The sequence below is a fragment of the Lagopus leucura genome, unplaced genomic scaffold (genome assembly GCF_019238085.1).
Source record: "Lagopus leucura isolate 7727_CA_CO unplaced genomic scaffold, USGS_WTPT01 Super-Scaffold_100008, whole genome shotgun sequence".
Taxonomy (NCBI): Eukaryota; Metazoa; Chordata; class Aves; order Galliformes; family Phasianidae; genus Lagopus; species Lagopus leucura.
The window spans coordinates 14534187-14550887 of NW_024962265.1; the positions used below are offsets into that span (position 1 = coordinate 14534187).

The 16701-nt window shown below is 45.4% G+C and overlaps 1 protein-coding gene across 1 annotated transcript in view; it reads right to left on the reverse strand.

Moving 5' to 3' along the window:
* Positions 1 to 2995: 2995 nt before the first annotated feature.
* CELSR1 (cadherin EGF LAG seven-pass G-type receptor 1) overlaps positions 2996 to 16701 on the reverse strand; it is a 198954-nt gene continuing 185248 nt past the window's right edge. Inside the window, exons 27-36 of the mRNA XM_042872737.1 lie at positions 15923 to 16035; positions 14548 to 14627; positions 13114 to 13240; positions 11169 to 11294; positions 9806 to 9942; positions 9205 to 9308; positions 8247 to 8414; positions 7228 to 7470; positions 6678 to 6942; positions 2996 to 4951 (exon numbers count right to left, since the gene is read on the reverse strand). Coding sequence (XP_042728671.1) covers positions 4927 to 4951; positions 6678 to 6942; positions 7228 to 7470; positions 8247 to 8414; positions 9205 to 9308; positions 9806 to 9942; positions 11169 to 11294; positions 13114 to 13240; positions 14548 to 14627; positions 15923 to 16035 — 1388 coding nt within the window. The 3' untranslated portion in view covers positions 2996 to 4926. The remainder of the gene's footprint in view (positions 4952 to 6677; positions 6943 to 7227; positions 7471 to 8246; positions 8415 to 9204; positions 9309 to 9805; positions 9943 to 11168; positions 11295 to 13113; positions 13241 to 14547; positions 14628 to 15922; positions 16036 to 16701) is intronic.

The window sequence follows — 16701 nt, forward strand, 5'->3', positions numbered from 1 at the left end:
ACGTGTGGTCTGACCACATGTGCAGGAGAGAACTTCCCTCAACCTGCTGGCCACGCTCTTTTTAATGCATGCCAGGATCCCGCTGGCCTTCTTGGCCACAGGGGCACACTGCCGGCTCATGGCCAACATGCTGTCCACCAGCACACCGCATCTGGTTATTCCTCCCCAGCTGCAGGGCTCTACACTTACTCTTGTTTAACCTCACCAGGTTCCTCTCCACCCAACTCCCCAGCCTGTCCATCCTCCTCTGTGCAGCTGGAAGCGAAGGGGTTAACCATCCAAGGTTTCTTCAGTGAATTGAAATATGTAATGAAATGTATGGATTGTTCTCAGAAAGTGAACGTGTGCTGCTCAGGGTTGATTTAGTGCCTGGCCTGGAACCTTGTGGCTGAGCTTCCCCCAAACACAGCTGTGGCTGCCTCCCGTGGGACTGTGTGGAATGGAACTGGGTGGGAATGTCCCTGAGAGCCGGGTTTTCCTCTCCCTCTTAAAACACGCAGAACTTTTGGGAGCTGCATTTATAACTAATGACATTATTGCTGTAGGTTTTTTTGTTTGTGTTTGTTTTTTTTTTTTAAAGGAATCTGAGGATCTGAGGAGCACATATTGGAAGTGCAGCTGTTGTGACTGAAGAGCACTCTCAATCTCTCTGTCCCTTCAGGGTGCTTGCTCCTGTGTGAGAGCCCTCCTGTGCCGAGGGAGTGCTGCAGCCCCCACCCACAGCACGTGGCCTCAGAGCTGCTCCTTGCTATGCCTCTCCTGCATGAAAAGAGGCATGGTTAGAGCTGCACGGGGCTTCACACACTCTTTGTCCTCTTGAACACGTTGATATCTAACAAATGTGCACGTATATAGAAACATGTAAAAGAAAGAGTGGTGAGGCAGTGGCACAGGCTGCCCAGGGAGGTGGTGCAGTCACCGTCATGGAGGTGTTGAAGAGCCATGGAGAGGTGGCACTGAGTGACATTGTTAGCGGGCAGTACTGGTGGGAATGGCCTGATGATTGGAATAGAGGATTTAGTGGTCTTTTCTAGCCTTAATGGTTCTGTGATTCTATGATTTGCAGCACACACATCTCACATCTCATTTTGTCCTTTAAAGCAGTGCTGACGCGCTGGGTAAAGGAGCAGCATCAGATGGGACATGTCTTCATGCAGAGCTTTTGGCACTGCCCAACACTGCAATCAGCGCAGGCTGATGCTCTCCACTATGAGGTTTTGTCCAGAACTCTCTGGGCAAGCACAGATGTTTTGTAGAGTCTCTCTTGGGCTTTGTTTTATTTGGTAATTTCATTCATAGGCTGGATGACGAAATAAAAGGGAGCTTGTAAGATCTGCAGATGTTGCCAAAGGACTCCAGGCATCTTCATGGACAGGAGTAACATCCAAATGAGTTTGAGAAATTGGAGAACGGATCCAAAACCAAGAGGCGGATATGAAAAATGACAGCAGTGTGAATTGTTGCTCACAGGGAGGAGAAGTGAACTTTTAAAGGTGCCAGCAGGAAGGGTAGAGGCCAGGCAGTATGGCAGAAGGGCTGTGGGGCCCACACGTAGCCCAGGCACGTCCCGGCCCTGCAGGTGGTTGGCAAATACACTGGAAAGGAATCTAGGATTTTTAGGAGCACACTGGATAAATCCCAAAGCACATTTGGTTCTGGGTTGCGGAGGGGGCTGAGCTGTGTGATCTCTTGGGTCATTCAGCCTCCCTGTGCCACGTCACTGCTGCTGGTCCATCTCTGCTGGAATACTTCCTTCAATTTGCTTAAATCAAATCTCATTTTCTGACTGCTGGCTGGCCTGCATCGTGCATTCTGCAGGCGGCCCTGATGTCTTTCCTCTCTCACTGCCACCTGCAAGAAGGATGCATTTAGTGCTGGGAAGAAGTGGGAGAGGGCAAAAAGGAAGGCAGAATACGAGCAGGAATCTCTTCTCACTGCTCATGTCTACAACCCACTGCATACCAGATGTTTACTTGGGTGCAAAAGCAATGGGAGAAATGATTGTAGTGAAAAAATGTGCTGGTAGGGACAACATCTCCCATTGGGGAGCTCTTGAGCTTGCTGGGCTCAGGGCCACCTTGCTGTGCAACGCTGTTGTGCTGATTCTGTTCCTGAACATCTGCTGGTGGTTGGTGCTGGGACAGGACCATGCACTGCTCTGCCCCATAGAGCTCATGTGAAAGCCTGGGTCTTAGCCATGCTTTTCCATAGAAATGGGGACTGTATAAATGAGAACAAGTATTATTGTTCCAGCAAAAATGAACTTGTACATTAACATTAAAAAAAAATCCCTTTGGGCTCATTGATTGCATTTGTTTAGTGGCAAGTTTTGGCAGAGAGGTTTGCAAATCGAAGCTCCCCACCTTTGATTCTGCCCCTAAATCATTAAGTAGTGAAGCTCTCACACCCTCACCTTGCATCCTGACAGTTCACTGCCTAACGTTTAGCAACATTTACAGAAAAGCTGGCCAGGTGACACTGGGAAAAACTTCATTTCCAGAGTGCTGCCAAATCCTTGCAGGTCCCTGCTGTGCCTCACAAGATATTTAATGAAGACTTGCACAACAGCCTGAGAAGTACAGTGTGAGCAAGAGCACAGCTTAGCGCTCGTTGTCTCAAGAAAGCCAAGAGTGGAGCCAAGAAAGTCAGAACAGCTCCTTCTGATTGCAGCCTTGGGGTCAGCCCCACTGCGGAGCTGGAGGCAGCGTCCCCTCCACGGTAGGAGGCTGTGTTGGGCCTGGGTGGCTCTCAGCACAATACCTGGGGTTTCTTCCATGCAAATCCTGCAGGAACAATGGATACAGTTCTGAGGAGATCAGAGCCCAACCGCAAAACAGAAGCTGCCATGCCCAAATTCATCCCGAACTTCAGCCTCCTGGTGAAATGAAGGCATCCCAGGCAGGGCTGGGAAGGCTCTTCCAGAACAGTGCTGAAAATAAACTCCAGAGATGGAACACAAGTCCAAAAAAAATCTTAATTTATTGTAAATTCTCCTTTCGTCTCTGCTGCAATTCCAGTGTTCTGCACATTAATAAATATACATTTGTTAAAAAAAACAACAAACAACCTCCAGTGTCTAATCTGCCATAAAGCTTTTAAAAAGTCATAAAAATAGGTTTTAATTTTTTTTTTTTTTTGTCATTAATACAACTGACCCTCCTTTACTGCAACAGTTCTGATCAAAATAAGACTACCTACATCTCACTGGGACAAAATATACATACACAGATAGGAAATGACTCCCACAGGCTCCGCACAGTGCCTGAGCACATGGCCAAGTGTCAGACACCCGAAACATTCAAAATGGTTTTCTCTCAGCCAGAGAATTTCACACAGCACACTGCATCACTTGTAGAGGAAGAATACCCTTCCTCCCCTTCCAACTGCCTCCAAAATGCATTCAAAAATGCACGGGAATATACCAAAACTGAGACCGACACATACTTTATTTCTCTTTTCTTCCCCCCCTGCATTCCCACATTTCTGCATCTCCCCTTTCCCACGGTGCAAAAGAAAGCTGATGCGTTCCCACAGGGCTGCATGGGATGTGAGGAGCCCCAGGAGCCCTGGTGGCAGGCAGCAGCTCACGGCCGTACCATTGCCCACAGAACCTTAATCCTTCCATGCGCCTTTGGACACACTGGGAAGGGCAGGGATGTGCCCAGCAGCTGGGAAGTGAAGCCTGGCCGTCCTTCCAGCCCTGTGTTTCTGCTCCGATCAGCAGCGTGCTAACTGCAGGGGGACAGGAATTAGCAGCGCCATGGCTGCAATGCAGAATGCCACTATGTACAACCTGGGAGGGGGACCCTCTCCCCGAGGTCCCTGAGCCACACCAGCAGATTTAGAGCAACCCCTCTCACTTACACCACTTGCTTTTTTATTCTTGCTAATGGCAATGCTGATCTGAGTTCTGCCATACAAAGACGGCGTTGAAACCTTAAGACTAAGATACAACTTGTTTTTAGTCCTGAAGTGCAGTTTCCAAACATTTCAGTGCACTGAGAGAAGAGGCCAAAACACCAAACAGTGGAAAAAACACAAAGCATATTTTGTCACTTGTAGAAGAGGTTACAAAGAAAGATGCTGTGTCCTTACAATGGTCCAAAACCTGTCAACAAAACTTACTGTATGCATGGATTTAGGAGCTATCTGTACTGTGTTACTCTGCATTGCATGGCAGGCTGGTTTCCATAACCTCTGTTACTTTATTGAACTCCGAATTCAAGTAAAACTGTGCAACATTTATATAAAAAATATCAAAACTCTTTTAACTGATTTCCTGTTATCAAATTAAGAAGATCAGTATAAATGTAAAAGATACAAAAGAGCTTTTTCTTTCGCATCACCATACAAAATATATAAAAGTATCTACACTTTATATATATATATAAATATATATATAAAGGGTGTGTTGTTTTTTTTCTGGAGACGACCCGCCCATCGGGGGGTGGACAGAGATGCTGGCATAGAAACTAAAGGACACTTGTTGGGACATTCCTCCGCAGAGTGCAGCGGGCCGATGGGTCACACTGCGGCCGGAGAAAAGTTGATGAGAGCCACCTGGGGTGCCTGCCTGGAGCCCGGCGGGCTGACTCGCTGTAGGACTGCGGCGGTAGCTTGTTTTCCCTCGCTTCTCCCCAGCAGATATGCAGCCCCTGCGGCACTGTCCACACTGTGAGGAGGTACCCAGCCGTTCCGGGCAGCCCTGCGGCCGTTCCGTGCGTTTTGGCACGGGTCGGTGTTGTTGTTATTACCCCAGAGCAGCCCCACGGCGGATGCAGCCGGCACCGTGTTCCCAATGCGAGCACCGGTGCTCTGCCAGGGCACCACCACCCTCGTCCTCGGGCTACGCAGTGATCCCGGCGAAGTCGGAGGCTCAGCCCCACAGTGAGGAGTCCAGAGCCACGATCACAGCTCCCTGGTGGTTCAAATTGAAGTTTCATTACTGCCTCTGTTAGTGGGAAGAAGTGATCATGCAGGGTTAGGGTTAAACAGGCACGGGCAAATGTCCCCACCCAAACTGACCCAATATTTTTAGTTAGGTCTCACGCTCCACTGATGCTTGCCAACTGAATGTTGCACGGGGATCACAGAATCACAGGGGTTGGAAGGGACCTCAAGAGATCATCGAGTCCAATCCCCCTGCTAAAGCGAGTTCCCTCCAATAGGTTGCACAGGTAGGCATCCCAACAGGTCTTGAATACCTCCACAGAAGGAAACTCCACAACCTCTCTGGGCAATCTGTTCCAGTGCTCCATCACCCTTACCATACGGAACTTCCTATGTACAAGCTTTAGGCCAGTGCTCCTTGTCCTATTGCTGCACATCACCGAGAAGAGAATGCTCTTCCTGAGCACATCCCTGCAGGTGCTACAGGCTATGAGAGTTGTACAGCGGGTGGCTGAGGGGTGCACTATTTAGAGGAAAGTTTACAGAGTGTGTGTTTGGATAACCCTTAAGTGATGATGTGAGGCTTACACTCAGACCTTGCAAGCTGTTAGAAACGTATTTCAGGCAGATTCACGCATTCCAAACCAGGATCTATTTCAACTGCCAGTCCCCAACAGCCCAAGCATATATTTCTTCAGTGGGCTGGGAATGCTCTGCACACCCTTGAACAGCATTGGGAGTCTAAAGTGTAGTGGGATAAGGTTAAAGATGGGTAAGGAATTGTCTCTGGTTTTGAAGAAGGAGTGAGACTATTCTTTGTGTTAGTAAAAGGAAGACAATTGTGTGCAAAATGTTTACACAGACTTTACTCAAGGCTGTTCTCATTTTGAATGTGAAAACTGCAATGAGTAATGAGGTTTCTGAGAATACCTTGTGGTTGAAAGCTTGCTCAGCCTTTTGTTAATGTTCAATTCTGTTTAGAATGGCAAATAGGCACACTGTATGGTGGGTGGGAATCACACACCTGGTAATTTAGGGTCAGAAGCTCAACACAGCACTTCTCTCTGCAGCTGTTAGCTCTCCAACCCAGATAACATGTTCCTCCTGCTTGGCTGGACTCCCATCCCATTCTCCCCCAGCCTCACCCCACACAGTGCTGGGCTTCCTCAGGGGTTTTGGGTTTTTTCCCCATCTGCTGACCTCCTGGCCACCCAGGACACCTCTTGCTGGACATGCATCAAAAAGTGCTGCTCCACGTATTGCCCTGCTCTAATCCTGCTCTTTGGGTGCCTGATATTGGCCAAAGTATAATTAACTGCACCCTGTGACGTGTCTTGAATGGTCCCAAACATCCTCCTTGCTACAAAATAAGAGCATTTGTGAAAAAGAAAGAGAAAAAAAAAGCTCCCATGGTCCAAGGTGCGTAGAGGTGAGAGACTGGGAGCACAGAGGTGGGAGCAGGGGGTAGCCCTGAGCAGAGCATTTTCCTAGGGCACAATCCTCACAGCTACACTGCTCATTGCTCGTGCCAGTACAGAGCACACCAAGGTGACCGGTGACAGGTGTCTACCACAGCACATTGCCTGTGATACCTGATTTTGACCTTCTTGTCAGTGAATCACTATTGTGTGTGCACATGACGTGGATGAGCAATGAGCCATGCGCTGGCAAAGGACTCTGATCCAATCTCCCTGAAATCTTTGCTCATGTGGGAGTATGCAGACGGAAAGCGGAGGGAGAGGTGAGAAGCATGGAAGGTCTGCCAGGGCATCCCACATGGCACTTACTCTGAGTCTGATGTCTCAGCATGTCCTGTTCCCACATGGACGTTCATGGCCATGCCATTGAGCTGGTCTCGAGACTGCTCCCTCCGAGCATTTTTGACTGTCACCCCCGAGTCTGAAGGAGAGCGGACCCCATCATTAGTCCCAAGGGAAGTAGTCCTGGATGAGATCGTGGTCTGATTGTAATCTGACAGCTTTTCTCGCAGCCGATTCTTCATATTCTTGTCAATCAGTGGGGGAGGGTAGGTGACTTTATTTTTTAAGATGCCTGTCACCAAAGAGAGGGAACAATCAGGATTTTGAAACACATCAGTAAATTCATTTATCAAACTGAACACATCTGAGAAGCGACTCTTTATATTTCTTAATAAGAATTCTGGTTTGTCATTTTATTTCAGAACCAAAGGATCAGAAATCACCACTTCCCCCCTGGTAATACAGGCTGAAGCCATTAGGAAAGTGCTCTCCTAATGATCCCAATCCCCTCCCTAACCGATGCTTATTATCGCCCCAGTCTCATGGCCTGCTTGCAGAGCTGGACTGGCTGCACTACCTTTCCTCTGCTCCGGCTGCTGGTTGTTCTGGTGGGACAGCGGTCTGTTCTCCTTCTGCTGCCCATCATTCTCTTTGTCCTGTGGTGCTTCATTGCTGTGGTTCACCTGATTTTCCCTGTGAAGCTCAACGTTGACCTTGGTCTCAACTTTGAGTTTCTGTTTCCCGCTGGGGTCCTCGCTGTCGCTGGCCGTTATGCACTCTGTGGGCCAATAGGGTTTCACATGATTGGGAAGGGTATCAACTGCAATGCAAAAAAACACTCGCTCGAAAACCACTGTTGGATAGGTGGTTAGCAACTGATGCCCAGCCAGTGTTATCTCCAGCAGCTGGGAAGGAGATGCGTGCCAAACCAGACAGTCAAACTTGCTGTGTGCTTCAGAGGATCGTCATTGCACTGCACTGCTGTTGGGGTGCAGCAAAGCCCTCAAAATACCTCTGGCAGGATGGCAGGGTGTCCAACTCTGCCTAAAACAAGGCTGTGGTTCCGCACAGAGAAGCGTGAGACAAACCTAACCCTCATCTCTCCAGGGCTGGCAATCCCCCACGCTCCCCAGGTATGGTTTCTGAGAGGTGAGGGCAGCCGAGGCACCTCCCATGGCTCCACTACATCCAGATGCTTGTGCTGCACAAAGAGAGGCAAGAACTTCTTCCTCATGCCTACAAAATAACAAGTTTCCTCCCTCTCTTCCTCTCCTTTTGCATTTTGCTGGCTGTGTAGCACCATTTCCAAGTGCTGCTGGGACCTGCCTGCAAAACATGCTGACTGCTGTCTGCCTGAGCATGGTTAAGCTGCAGATTTGCTCCAGCATCTTTTTACTTGCGCTCATTTTCCCCTATGAACGAACTCTTGAAAGGAAGAAAGGCCTCTAAGCTGGAGACAAGGATCAATCTGCAGTAGCAAGGCACGGTGGTAGGGATGCCATCTCAAATATATGCTACCTGGTAAATTTGTTACATCTACTTAAAGCTATTTTGAAGAAAATAAAACCATTTGCTCTCCCCTTGCATCAGGAGTACCTTTAGGTGTGCTGTGGAGAGGGCCACGCTCATTGTTTTTGGCAGTGGATGTGTTCCACTTTTTCTCTGGCTCAAGTCCGTCTTCTTCACTGTCTGATGAATGGGAGGAGGCATAAGAGCTGCTGTGCTCATCAAGGGACAGTTCACTGTCAGAGTCTGAGTCGTGCTCTGCAAATGCAGAAAGGAGAAATACAGCAATGAGAAGGTGACCAGGAGCTGGACACGTCTGTCTGCAATGCATGAAGAAAAAGAAAAGGCAGGTGTCTGGCTCAGGACGTGCCAGGGATGTGCACTTAAACCCACAAGTGCTCTCAAGATTAAATCAGAAGGACTGTGGCATCTGCCTAAGTCTTTATGGGAAGTGTAACTGCTCTGTTCAGCTAATGGGAGCTGCAGAACAGAATGGGGATGCTTTTTGCACTGTTCAATACTCAGAACAGTAACTACACAGGATCTCAATCAACACAACAACTGGCAAGCCCAGGTACTTAGAAATATAAAAAAGCCTGCAAATGTACTCTTAAAAACTGCTACAAGGCAACAAAATTTAACAGCAAGACCCCAAGTGAAAGGAAATCAAACAAGAGACACTTCTCATTTTCTTGTATGAAATGCACAGTCATAAAAAAGGATACTGCCTCAAGGTCTCAAACATTAAAAGATGTCCAATTAAAAGTCTAGAGCAGTAGTACATAATTTGTGAGAAAGAAAAGGGACGCCAGAAACTGTCAGCAGCTGTGACAGCTGTCAGATTAAAACTGAGCCATCACAAGAAGCAGATACATATTTCCATTCCAGAATTCCCTAGTAAGGCAACCACTGCATATCTCCTCACGCCAACAGCATAATGAGAATGAGACGCAGAGTAACTGCTCCTACTGTTACAGAAGGCTTTGAAAAAATTGCTGAGAAGGGAAAGGTTCACAGATGGGTCAAAGCACTTACAAGTAATTCTTACCATTAGATTTAGATGGATTCCTGTGAAAAATGGAGGAATCTGCTTCAGTCTGACCAGCCCTTGCTTGACTTGAGGATCCACTGAGCTTATGAGCAGCATCATCCCTTAGAGGATAAAAACACGGGACACCTTTCTTGGTCATTTCACTGTTCTTACAACAAGGCAGACATGCAAATTAGATCCTTTTGCCAGCTGCAGTGCATGCTAGTCAGCCCGTGCTTATTTGATTGCCAATGTAGGCACTTCTACAGCAAGACACAGGTAATGTCAGCCTTGGAGACATGAATCATCATTCTGAAAAAGCCTGATGTTAATAATCCAAGTCCTGCTCCTTGAAACACATGTGTATTTTAACAGGCAAGCAGCACAGCCAAAATAGTTAACACAGCAGCGATGGTAACCACTGCACTGTTGGAAGTCACCATTGCAAAGATTCAAGCAAAAGAAAATGCACCAAAGAAAATGACAGTCACATGAAACATAACTGTTAAGACAGAGCAAGTAACACTCGAAACATTTCTCTTTTGCTTTTTGTTTTCCACAAGAGTAATGAAAAGGGAAAGGCAAGCACCTGAAAGCCATGCACCTGCCACCGGATTACCTGAGGATATAAGCAAGGTAGCTATTGTGGCTCTTGGCTGACCTGACGGTGCTCTCTAGGGAGACAGTGGATTCCCCAATGGTTGTGCGGTACATATTTGGCTCTTCTATGTACGTGTTGTTACAGTTCAGAGATCGCTGAAAGGGGGAAAAAAAAGACACGAAGCAACAGTGAATGATAAGAGGCATTGTTTTAAACAAAACACGGTGGATTCCTGACTGCTCTAGGCAGATCTTTCCATTCTGCAGCACATAGACTGGGAGAGAGAGCAGTGCCCAGTACTGACGCAGAAGCTGGAGTCTGAGATCTGTAACTGACTCTTTTCTTCAGCTGATGTACCTGCTCTTGAGAGTCTGAGTGTGCCTGAGTTTCAGCAAAGACTTTCAGTTCATTGCTGCTGGACAACAGGGGCCAGGGCATTGTATGCCTTCTTGACAGAAAGATTTTAAATGTGACTTAAGGGTCTACTGTGAGCCTTTAAGGGCAATGGAGAGTAAGACTGATCATTTTCATAATGTTGATCTTGAGTCCATATATCTTATTAATGTTATTGCAAATAGACATGGAATCAGATCAAAGCAAGAAGTCTTAAAATGGTTTTCACCAGAGCCTGTGGGCAGCCTGGGTATTCATTACAGCACTTTGAATATTCAAAGCTGGTGGACATGAGGCTCTCAGACCCAGCTCATCAGAAGAGTGTCGGTGCCTCATTTCAATCAACCAATTAATTGAAAACCTTTGCAGTTCTGAGCCTTAAAACCTCTTCCTCAATTTCCCACCTGGTAATAAAATCTAAGCATGCCATCGTCTCCCTTCCCCGGCCAGGGAGGGACTAGCTGCAAGCTGGCAGAGATGGCACCATGTTAGAGGGTACTTATGGATTTAGGGCTCAAGACCACAATCTGATCCTGTTAAGCTTACCAGTGTAGGTGTCACCTGGGTTGCAATATATATGGAGGAGTAATCGGTTACTTTTACTTACAAGTTTCAGACTTCTACTTACATAAATCAATAGACTATAATCAGAATAATGCAAGCACCAAAGTGGTTCAGAATACCCCACAAATTCTGTGCTTGCTTTTCCTGACCTTTGCAAGTATAAAAAATAATGAATGTCTACTGAAAGTCCCGTTAGACATGCTGCCTGTTAAAAGTCTTTAAGGAGTGATGCTGAGGAAAAAAATATCTCCTGTCAAAAGTTCTAAATAAAACACTAATCAAAACTTTTGAGAAGTCCTCAGTGATTTTTGTAGAAGTCACTGAAAGCAGACAATTCACTTAACTGTGAACATGCCAATTATAAGTGCATTTTAGGTGACTTCTACCAGCCAGAAAATGATTTTTTTCCCATCTTTTTTCTTACAGTTAATAAAGTAGCTCTTGTTGCAGTGGAATCATCTGGAAGAGGTTTCTTTCCAGTTAAAGTATTCTTCAAGTGCTTCCTGACTTCTTTGTTAAATACGCAGTGGAAGAAGAAAATGAACAGCCCCTGGATCGTTTTAGAGAGAAGAAAACGAAATCTAAATGATTCATTACCACCAAACTGCAAACACAAATGAGTATTAAAGAACAGCATTTCTGAAACAACCCCTGAATTCCAGTTCACAGTCCATGATTTCAACAGCAGTAACTATTTCCTGTCTTTGACTGAAATGGCCCTGACTGATCCCTTCTGCATAATTTGCTTCCAAACTTAAATGTGCATAAATGGCCTTGGAAAATATACAAAGTGATGTGTTCCTATAGGATTTATAGAGCAGAGCTCATAGTAGTTGTCACTCTACCTCATAGTTCTCAATGTGCCCAATAGGGACATCAGTGCCACTGGAAGACATCTCAGGAAGTTTCAGGGTTGTAGCTGCATTAAGTTTTCAGAGCTTTTACACTGATTCTGGGACAAAATCAGTAACAGCACACCAACAATATCATGGCCCTTAGTGAAAACCTCTGGAAATGGGGAACTACTGTGGTAGTGTCCTTAATATTGCTGCTGAAAGAACTTTAGAAAGCCTCATTAGGCATGAAGAGATGCTGGGGTCAGGAAGCTTTTGCCCCTTACGTTCTTCGTTCTGGAAGGGAAAGGCACTGAAATTGCCAGGGCTGGGCAGCCTTTGGCCTGCCAGGAACACACATGAACACATTTTTGAGGGGGCAGGGAGCATGCACGTGTATGTTCTCAGATATATTTGCTTTGAGGGAATTCATGCAGCTGCCAAACTGTTATCCATTTTGGTTGGAGATATAGTATATAGAAGCCAATCACTCACGAAGTTGCAGCTGTACCAACATTACAAGATGCCTGCATTTCAAGATTTCAACCAAAGCAATCGACTGAGAGTAACTTTAAACTTCAAGCTCTTTTTCTAAACATTCAATCAAATGCAATCTTAGTTGGCATTAGCACTTTGGGATTATTCATTAATAAAACTCACATAAATGCCCCTCTAAAGAATACAAGTTCAAAGAAGGCAATGACGTGAAACGCCACATACCACCGTGCCTCTCCAGGCAAGTTTGGAGAACTCCAGCCACTGACTTTCCTCCCTCTCCTCAGGTTTATATTTAATTTTATTTCATTCTAGGCTTGTGGAAGCCTGGTTTTACAGCCTAAGTGGGAATATTTATTTCAGAGCATGCCAAGTTGCAGTGGTAGAATATGTTCCAGGCTGGTCTATCTGATGTGCTTGCAAGGCCTGGACAGGCACCTCCTTGGGAGACATACCAGACTTCTTTTTCTCTTTCATTAAAATCTGTGGTTCTTGTACTGCAACTGACAGCAGTGGCCTTCCAGCAGTGGCTGTTTTAGTACTGTAGGCAGTACTAATTAGCACGACTTCGTAATTACTTTCATATCAGATCTCCTACAAACCATATTCTGCATCTTCAATCAACAACAGTGCAGATCAAACAGGTGATCCAGTACAACCCTACTGCAGTGAGTCATATTTAGGAATCACCATTTGACTAATTTTCTTAAATGGTAACTTACATTGTGAAAGCAACAAAATGACTGTTAACAATGAACTTGCAGAAGACAGCAGCAAAGATTTTGCCTCTGGAAAGATACAGGTATAATTACCTACTGTTATTTATCTGTCGTTTTCTGAGAGCACTTATCTTAGGATGACTGAAAGTGATAGACTGCAATTACTAGAAGCTACGGTTTTGGTGAACAGAGCACTCCCTTTGAGAAAACAATACAAAAATTGTACTTAACACCTCAGTTACAAAGTTAGCTAACATTTACCTATTTTGGGGGCACAGCAGTGCGTTCACTGAGGTCATTCACTGACAAAATGCTAACATACCTGCAAGCAGCTGAAAATGGCAAAGAGATAGTGAAAAGTCATGACGTCGCTGTTCACTGCCATCAGCCCCAGGAGCCACGTGGCACTGATGAGCAGAAGGAGCAGGAACGCCGTCCGCAGCACCGAGCTGTGAAGGAAGCACAAGAAAACACTTGCAGCATGAAGGAGATAGGAGGAAAGCTCAGCTTCTCAACACAGGTGAGAAAAAATGCCCTCTCCTTCTTGAGAGCCCACACGGACCTGGTGAGGAGTAAATGCCCACGGATTCAGCAAAAAGAAGGCCCTTGAGGCAGTGCTCACCAGCTGCCAATTCCCAACCCCTCTCCTAGTGCTATCTAATGACTTAGAATATTCAGGTAAAAAAAAAAAATTAAAAAAAAGGCAATTTCTTTTCAAGTCTGTTTCTAGGGTGATCTTCCAACAAACATGGCTATTCGCCAAGCCCTACTGTTCAGTCTTGTTGACTCTGAGGCAGAGATCTGGGCGGTAAATGGCCAGGTCCGTCTCAGTTCTGTTTGTTGAGTTCACGTTCGCATTCCTTCCCAACGTTACAGCCCAAGGCTTTGAATTGAGAGCAGTCAGGGGAGTGTATGTTTGCTTGAAAACATTACTTACACAGACACTTTCCAAAGTTGGTGACAATTCCAGTGGCAGAAGTTTCATGTTCTTAGTAAAATGGCTGACATTAAGTAGCAATTTCTCCCCATTTGTTTAGGGAGATTTAAGGAAAAAAAAAACCTAAAAACTGAGATCTAATGCTGAGTAAGTAGCTACAGAAAGCCTTTTGAAATCTTATACAGCTACCTGTTTGTAAAAAGGGGCTGTCTTGACACTAGCTAATCACACTGTAGTTCACAGGCAAATTCTAAGCTTTGGGCAAAATAAGACTTAATGGGAATGTGCTGCCACAACAGCTCAGAAAGGCTGCAGGTTTCAGCTTGTGGGCTCATCCCACGGGGAATGGGATGGGGGTGGAGGCCAGTCCTCAACACAGGAACCACAGTGGGCCCCTGCCTGACCTGACTGGTCATCCTGGTACGCATCAGGGAGACATTTCTGAGCATGGGTGAGCACGAGGAGACTCAGAATTATGCCCACCTGGAAATGCCAGGAGTGAGGTGAAGTGTTAGCAGGCAGCACAAGGAAAGAGACACAGCAGGACTGTTAACACCACACAGAAACCAATCTTTTCACTCTTCCCTCTCATGCCTACAGTTGTCACTAGTGCACAGCAATGTGGGGGAGGTTTTTACAGAGCTGCCAAGGGAACCCCAGAAATAGGTGCTGGTAAAGAGATTCCAAACTCTTCCACCAATACAGACTGGCTCTTTCTCCAAGTATATTACTTATTTCCAACTCTGACTTTCAGGTAGTTCTTTCCCTTTGTTATTCCAGGACAGAACTTCTTCTACAGCTTTTTGAACCCAAACTTACATGACTCCAGTTTTTTCAAATGAACGTTGTCTTCGTCTGCATGATGCTTTCATTGCTAGTATAAAGATGACAGTGTTTATCTGAAAGGGAAATTGAAAAAACAGCACGAGTTCTTTCTCCAGTTTTGTTAAGATTTCAGTTTTCAATGACAATAACATTTTTATCCTAAAATGGTTTGGAGTGCCAAGAATATTGTCCCTTCAATCCACATGTCTCTTCGAGTTCTAAAATTCATGTTTCAGGCCAGTATCACTCAAGATTGTTCTAGGATTCCATCTGGGTGAAGCACAGCAAGACTGCCCTGTGCAAAGGGGTTTGAATGAAACACAAAAACTCAAGAATGGCTGTCTTTATCCGGATCAGAGTCCACTCACCAAGTATCTTGTTTCTGCTGAGGCCAAGGCAGAATATAAGAATAACAGAATAAGCATTCAATGACAGTTACACAAAAAGCCCCTCAAGCCTCCACTGATTTGCAGGGTTGGGATATACAAGGAGCGGTGGTTCACTTGTACTTCATCACTCATAGTGAAAACTTATGCTGTGAATTCTTCCAGTCACTCAATTTCTTAACTCATGCAGGGTTTACCATTGCCATCATCCTATTTCTGTCTCTTCACAGAGCAATGGCATAGCTCATCCTGTTTTGAATCTCCCTCCTCTTTCTCCTATTTTCTGTGTTGGAAAAGACACTGCACAGTTGGCTCCACAGCTGTATATTCAAGGCTATCATACTGTTACAAGCTTCTCCCCATTCTCTTATCTGAAGCTTTCTTCTCTTGAGGCTGAAGGCTCCTAGTTCACTTAATTGCTCCCCAGTGGGAGCAGTTCTATGTCTCTGTTAACTCCCAACCCTAATCCAAAGCACTTCCAGGTGTACTTCACTCTTATTGGAGAGAACAAAACTGCACTTGGCATATAAGGTACAGTCACATGTATATGTATCTTCTGGTGATCAGTTACTGAGAGAAACTTTAAGGGAGAAAAAACTCAAATTCTTTAGAGTTCCTAACATTTGAATTATTTAATATTTTTTTAGGAATTCTGGATGAAGCAACTATTTGCAGCTCATTTCATTGACTTGTTTTAGAAGTGGCCCAACCAACCCTTCAAACATGGAACAAAACAAATGGGAAAAAACAAGCATCTTTCTAGCCACAGGGCTGGACTGTCCACAAACAACCTTTGCACTAGCAGCCAGGAGCTTAGCTTAGCTCACATTATCTCTTCATGCAGAAGATGCAAGCTTAAGTATACTGGTTTCTAAGATAAGGAATACTGCTGTTTCAGACTGTGACTATTGGTTGACAAAACATAGAAGAAAAGGAAGTAGAAAGGAAGAGACAGCTCAGGATGCCAACTCCACCATACTTACCACTACGACAATTACAATGGGCCCAGCAAAACTCCAGATAAGGGTGTCGTGAACAGACAACCAGCAGAAATCAGGGTTCCCATAGCCTTGTGGATCCAGCCCAACAGCAAGCCCTGAGTCACAAAAGGGAAAGACAGGTCACCAGAGAGGTGCTGATGAGATCTACATAACAAGGCACAGCAATAACGCTGTCAGACCACAGTCTAGCAAATAAAATTATAATGGCAAAATGTGTTCAATCCAGGAAATAAAAATCTAGACAAATATTAACATAAAACTTCCGTAAATCAAAACCTTTGCACTGGCTATCCCATATCAAATGACACTATGGGTTTTGCCTACCAGAATAAAGTTCAGCTACATAAATCTACAGTAAATGTAAGTCCCAAGTTAATTGTATTCCAGCACAATTTTATAGCCATATTCACACATAGTGCTGAAGCCTTCGGGGTGAGTGACATGTTGAGGAATTTCAATAAGCCTACACAGCAGAATGACATGAATCATAACTAAGGAGATGTCTCTACTACAAAAAAAGTGCATTCTTAACTGCTGTGAGCTTACTGTCACTAAAATAACACTGGAGACAAAGGAACTTGGGAACTCACGGGATTTAACTGCTTGAGCTCAGGAGCAGTGGCTGAGATTCATTTTGAGCTGCAAACCCAGGTAAGAGCCTACCTCACATTGCTTTCAGCACTGTTTGAAATGGAGTTTGCTGATGCCCCAAGGCAACTGAGTTAAGAACACACCTTTTATTGCTTTATTTTTCAAAGCCT